This window comes from Eurypyga helias, unplaced genomic scaffold (genome assembly GCF_000690775.1).
Source record: "Eurypyga helias isolate BGI_N326 unplaced genomic scaffold, ASM69077v1 scaffold41104, whole genome shotgun sequence".
NCBI lineage: Eukaryota > Metazoa > Chordata > Aves > Eurypygiformes > Eurypygidae > Eurypyga > Eurypyga helias.
The window spans coordinates 1-6,751 of record NW_010247787.1 but is presented as its reverse complement, the minus strand read 5'-3'; the positions used below and the strand labels follow the sequence as shown (position 1 = coordinate 6,751).

At 42.5% G+C, this 6,751-nt stretch overlaps 1 protein-coding gene across 1 annotated transcript; it reads left to right on the top strand.

The window, feature by feature from the left end:
- Positions 1 to 467: 467 nt before the first annotated feature.
- Positions 468 to 4,433, top strand: LOC104503656 (glutathione S-transferase 3). Its single transcript, XM_010150829.1, has 4 exons — positions 468 to 595; positions 2,336 to 2,477; positions 3,614 to 3,745; positions 4,266 to 4,433. The coding sequence occupies exons 1-4, from the start codon at positions 492 to 494 to the stop codon at positions 4,407 to 4,409; spliced, it is 522 nt and encodes a 173-aa protein (XP_010149131.1). The 5' UTR covers positions 468 to 491; the 3' UTR covers positions 4,410 to 4,433.
- Positions 4,434 to 6,751: the final 2,318 nt, after the last annotated feature.

The following is a 6,751-nucleotide window of genomic DNA, read 5'->3' as shown; positions in this document are numbered from 1 at the left end:
CTTCCAATCCAAACCATCCTGTGATGATCCTAAACTTCATTGCATGCCCTGATTTAGCTGAAGATACTGGTTATAAGAGCAAAATTTGGGAATCTGACATTTGGTTCAACTGTGTTATAAATGATGGAACAGAATGTTTTTAAGTTTATTTAATTTTATACTCAGTTGATGTGTTTAGTCTGATTGTCTCCATGTATTTCAGTTTTAGCTTAAAAGCTGGTGTACGCAGTCCTGACTGCAACTTCAGTGACATTTTTTTTAAAGCAAGGATGTTAATCCCCAATAATTGTGTTCTGCGGTTTAATTGGTCTGCGCCACTGTAATTTGTTGTTTGCACAGAAGAAGTTCATTTTAACACTATGACTAAAGCAAGCTCACCATGAAAGTAATGACCTGAAAACAGTAAGAAATCTGCCGTGGAGTTACTAGATCCAGCAGAATAATGTGTGGCCTTTCTTTCAGGTGGATCCCTGCTGTTCCAGCAAGTGCCCATGGTGGAGATTGATGGGATGAAGATGGTGCAGACCAGAGCCATCCTCAGCTACATAGCAGGGAAATACAACCTCTACGGGAAGGACCTGAAGGAGAGAGCCCTGTACTGTAACAGTACTACCTTTGCTTGAATTTATTATAGTAGCTTAGATACCGCTAGAGTTAACTGCGTACTTGCACAGCCAGAGAGTTGCCTGTTTGCCTCTGACACACAACTTGCAGTGAGCCTGACAGGCCACATTTAGATACAAGGCAGCTAATTTGTTCTAGTTCGATCATTTTTGCATTAAAATACTTGAGGCAGAGGTTTACTGTGCTTTAGTAAAAGATTAATACAGCTTGCCACAGGTATTCCAGAGGTGACTGGCATGTAAATGTTGGACTACTTTTGTAAACAGAAAACTTGTTGGAAAGCAACGGTTAGTTTTTAACTTCTGACTGCAAAATAAGATCTTTCATTGATGGTGTCTGTGATTGCAGGATGCTGCACAGCACTGTGAAAAGTGTGGGGTTTAAGTCTTTTGGAGTTGGGGAAAGAACAGCTAAAAGGTGTTGAAAAACTTCTGGTTTCATGTGACATTAAATCCAGGTCTTGATATTGTGTCTGTGTGAAGGAAAAGAACCCGTGGCTTGGGCTATCTCAATATATGTAGCCTCTAAATGTCCTTTTTCCTACTGGTTTTCGAAAGAAGGAAAACTAAAGGACAACTAGTTAACTTTAATGAGTACTTTATTATAAACTGCCATTAAATGGTGGAAGTGGTTTGAAGAATTGGCCGAAGCAGGTTCAGGGATGTAACAGAAAGAATAAATATTCAGATGGGAGCCTCAGACACAGCTTATCGGCTTCTTTGTCGTGTTAACCCTTGTTTGCCTCCTCCTTCAAACAGAATTCTCTTCTACCAGGTTCAGATTTAGCCGGGAACCTATTCCCACTGTTTCAGGCAAATGTAGATGAAGTATACTTGCTGATTTGTTCTTGGGCAGGGGGAAGGAAGCATCAGCGTTTCGAGGAAGGCTTGCTGTGGTTAGCTCCAGGTTTAAGTACTATAGATAACTGGACTTGTTCAGTGTGGCAGTGGAGTTCTGGAAGGCTGGATAGATGCAGGTGAGAAGATGACTTACTTTAAGGCCTGCAGGAATACCAAAACAAGCACAGGCAGCTTCCTATGGCACATAACATGTTTATTCCTTACAGAGGCTTTTTCAATAGCTGTTGCCTGACAACAAAAACTACAGTTAGTCTTAGTACACAGCAGGAACTCTAATCTCTTAGGACACAGGATGGTTGGAAGACTTTGTTAGACTATTTTACCAGGTATTTTACTCATATTCATGAGGACTTAATTTAAATTTGAGTCTTGTCTACAGTACAAAACCTGCGGTCAGAGCTCTGGAAAAATGGATCAAAGGGACAATCTGAAGAACTGCTGTACTAATAATTTCACTAGATGTGGAGCCTGGTACACTTCAGGTTTCTAACACCAGTATTCACCTGTTTGGCACTGCTTGAACTTTGGATGAAACCCTGAAGGTGGGATCCATCCAGACAACTTAAGGGATGACTTTCTGTGGTGCTGTGTGTTTCTCTGGTGATTCTGAAGTGATCTGTAATACCACAGTTAAACTTTGTCTAACCTCTGCACAGTGAGGCAGGTGAAGTGCCAACAACACTACAAATGTGAGTGAGAGTCAGTCTGTGGCGTTTATTTTTTTAACGGCAAAAATAATTTTCATGAGGGTGGTGGGAAATTCAGCTTTTACTGTTGCAACACAAATCTAGGAAAACTCTGCTTATGAACGTGCCTTCTTATTTGAGGTTTTCGTTTGCTTTGGTTTGAAGGATTGATATGTATGTTGGAGGCACTGATGACCTTATGAGCTTCATTATGATGTTCCCATTCTTATCGGCTGAGGATAAAGAAAAACAACGTGCTGTTATAGTTCAAAAGGCAACAAGCAGGTATTTCCCAGCATATGAAAAGGTACGTAGGAGGATCGTTTCCTCCCATTGTTCTGGAAGGATAACAATGGGAACACTGGGTATTTTACCAAAAGGAAGAAAGATGTCAGTGCAGTACTTCAAACCAGAGCATTGTACTCTCTGCAGGCTGGAGAGATGAGAGGGAGGCCAGAGCAGTATGAGACAAGTTGGGAGTGGGTTAAATGCAGAAATTCCTAAATGAGATTTCATGGTCTGAGCAGCACCAACCTGCAAACCGAAGGTCCAAGTATCCTCTTTGGCTCAAAATTGCTATGATCCAGTGAATGTGTAAATGTAGCCATGTACAGTTAAAATAGCAGCTTTCTGGTTTTAGGAGGAATGGAGCTGTGTAACTTGCATTGTAAAGGCAATGCTGGTTTAGAATTGCTGATTTCCAGCTTTGTTTAACATTTCAAATATATGTACATGGTTTTTTAACTACAGTAATACACAACTATCACTACTGTCTTCTGGTCTGAGTGGTCTGCTGCTTAAGCCCTACTGGATTCTTGGTCTTTCTCTAACTGATCCTTTGAGAGATAGCACCTGGGAGGTGCTCTCAATGGACATTAATATACACAGACAAGATGATCTTGCAGAAATAGCTGCTTTTCTGTTTTAAAGACTAAAGGAAAGACAGTTTCACACTTACATACAAGCTCTCCTATGGATGCCTGTCAGAGTTGGTGCTGTCCTAGATTCCATTTGCTGCATCCTGCCCCAAGTGCTTTAGGCTGATCACCTCTCTTCTTACCTTTTCTATTTTTCCACTGAATCTGTAATTACATTCAGAAAAATTAAGGATTTATTAGGCTGGAAAGGACTGAATACCAAGGAGGTATCTAACCCTGTAGTCCCATATGTGGGGTTACCTAGGGCTATAGAAGGGATGGGTAAGAGAAACCCTGGGATTGTAGATTGCTGATGGGAGGACTGCTCATAGATATCCCCTAAAATGGTTAGTGACTGCAGGCCTGGGCCCTCATCCCCCACACTAGTACTATCCCTAGTTGCCTGGGAGAAAAAGGTGAAAAGGAGGAACTAAGTATTGTGAAAGAAGATGAGGCTCTGTGTTTTGAAAACATCAACCCCTGCTGACTATCCACATCCGAACGTTTTTGTTTATGACACTTCTAGGTTTTGAAAGACCACGGGCAGGACTTTCTTGTTGGCAACAGTTTTAGCTGGGCAGATGTTCATCTGCTTGAAGCCATTTTAATGGTAGAAGAGAAGAAGTCAGACGTGCTCTCAGGCTTTCCTCAGTTACAGGTACCTTACACTAACAATACACTCATGGCTGGAAATGTGAGTCTGTTGTGTGTAGATAATTCCACAGGACAGGAGCACTCCTCTTTTCCTTGGAGTCTTGCTCGAAGAACCTCATTGTGTGTTTCATCTAGAGAATTGATTATTTTCTGGAGTAATCCCTGTACAGATCTGATGAAATCCACCTTTCTTTTTCCCCCGCCCCTCACCAGTTCTGTGACACCTTTAAGCAGATGATGTTTTCTGGATCACAGGAAGCGACTTGAGTAAAGTACACATGTGAACCCACAGATAACTCTTTCCACTTCATCCCGTATCAATACAAGGCAGAGGGCTGTTTTATTACTGTTAAAAATAGCAAGGTTGGAGTGAGGGGGAGTAAAATTCATCTATGGCTACAACCGTTTCCTGTCTTACCTCCACATACAACTTGCTAAAGGATGTTACACCAGTCAGTAAAATTAGGGGGTTTTGTGTTACTTTCTATTCTTTAAATACCATGTACTTACTGTTGACCTTTTAGGCATTTAAAGCAAGGATAAGCAGCATCCCCACAATCAAGAAATTCCTAGAGCCGGGAAGCCAGAGAAAACCCGTTCCCGATGACAAGTACGTGGAGACTGTGAGGAGAGTTCTCCGCATGTATTATGACATGAAAGCCAATTAGCATGCCTGGCTACAAGAACAGCTGTTGGGGAACTGTTCAGTTGCACATGTACAGTTAGACTGCGGGGAGGAGGTGAAGAGGGGTTCGAAATGAGTTTCAATGGGCAGTGTCTTGTGCTCTCTCCAACAAAATGCAGTAGGCAGATGTCTTCTGTAACACTTTACTACCGGCCTATTATTTTACTTCATTCTTCCTGAGATTTTTCTGGCCATTTGAAGCAAATGGAATGGCGGCAGGCATGCTGTCTCCCTGGAGACTTTTTTGGAATAGCGAAAAAGAAAGAACTGGGAGTTGCTGACTGACAGCTTCAGCATGTTTTGCTACTTCTGAGGGCATTTTTCTGAGATTGAGGTCAGATTTTTGTGTGATGATTGCTGCCGGTCCAGGCCTTTATTGTTTTTAATATTGCTGCAGGCAAATGAAACAGGTGGTTTGAAAAGAAAGTAGTTGGAGGGAGGTGTTTCTCTTCCCAGTTCTGTTGGACATCAGTGACTTGCCTGAAATGTCTTCATTGTGCCTTTACAACTGAGCTGCACTTTATCACTGAAACAGAAGCAAATTGACTGCCAAATGGCTTTTTTTGTGTAACTGCTGTATCTAGAGGATCTGTTCTAACCAAATAAACTTTTCATTTTTATGTCGTTGTGCTGTCATATTGCATCCTGAAGGAAAGTTGGTCCTTGCAAACTTCATTTTTACTTTTCTTGGAGGATAAATGCTTTATACTTGACATGAGGGAGAAACCTTGTTAACCCCAAAGGCATTTCATTTGCATGTGTAAACCAGAGAAGGGAGTTGTGAAGGAGAAGTAATAAACCATCACACAGACCTTAGACAGGAACTACACCAGGTTAAATACCTGCCAAACTCAAAATGCTATTTAATTTTCTTTTTGTTTGTTTGTTTTTTCCCCAAGCCATGGTTTCAGCTGATGACTTGACAAAGGAATTTCAAATGTTTTTAATCATTCTGATAAATGCTACTTACATGTTGGAAAGCTGCTCTGTAGGGTGTTACCTTGGGGTTTCATATCTGTTATTTGTCATTCGATATAAATGATACAGTGTACAAGAAAAGGCCTGTGCTCAATCCCTAATGACATTGTTTAATTCCTGTGTTAGGTATGGGTTGAGAAGTAAGATGCTGCTTGACCTTGGAATGCAGCAAGTGTATTCATCTGAGATTTGATGAATGAGTTGCCCACCTGAGAGCCCATCAATCTCCCCAGCTTCAGCACGCCTGAAGTTCCCAGCACTGCGAATAGTTTTCCCTCAATGCCAGGATTACAAGGTTTATACTGACCTACTCTGGCTTGCCTGTCACCTGCCTCCTCAGTGTCAGATGCAATTACAGTTTAGTCCTTGGTTTAATCTCAGATTAGTTTAATACGAAAGTTTGGGAAACCCTGTAGTTGCTTATCTTAATTCCTTTGCTAAGTGAACTTTTTCTCCAGCATATGAGGAAATGGCTGCCCAGAGAAGCTGTGGATGCCCCATCCCTGGAAGTGTTCAAGGCCAGGCTGGATGAGGCTTTGAGCAACCTGGTCTAGTGGAAGGTGTCCCTGCCCATGGCAGGGGGGTTGGAACTGGATAGTCCTTAAGGTCCCTTCCCACCCAAACCATCCTGTGATGCTGTGAAAGCTGTGGTGTGATGCTGTTCAAACAAGTGTTCCACAGGCAAAGATGCAGAAAATGGAGCAGGTGTCTGGCTGCCAGTACGTGTTGGTGATAAGCCCATTAGTGGATGGTCATGCCTTTTCGTAAAAGGGTGGGACAGCAGCAATGACTGTGACCAGGAGAGTTGGTACCTTGTCATCAGCACTCTGTGTTTGGGGATAGGCTTGCTTCAGCGTTGCTCAGGAGTGGTTATGTGGACCAACTGCCATTTAAACTGCGTTTGGTGCGCTCTTGGAGCACATATTCCAGCTGGATTTTGTCCAGAAAGAATCCAGTTTGTACACTCCCAAGATCATGCTGTGATGGGAGCCACAGCGCGGTTAAGAAATGGGTTTAAAAAACATATGGGTCCAGACTGCCAGTGTGGCCAAACCCTGTGATGCTCCAGGCCTGGCCCAACTGATGGGTCATTTCCATATATTTCAGTAAATCGTTGCGGAGAACTTATATTCTGTTTGGTTATTTATTTATCTTCTTGAGGTAGTCAGAGACGAAGCACCTAAATGTGTTTGTACATGAGCTAGCGTGTCCTTCCCGTGTAACATCTGCAGCCGTTTTTGCCTGCTGTGCTGCGGTGGGATGACCCTGTCTCAGGACGCAGCGTTTCTTAGTTGGATATTCCCACGCAGGGAACTGTACAGGCAGAGAAGTGGGTGAAAAACAGGA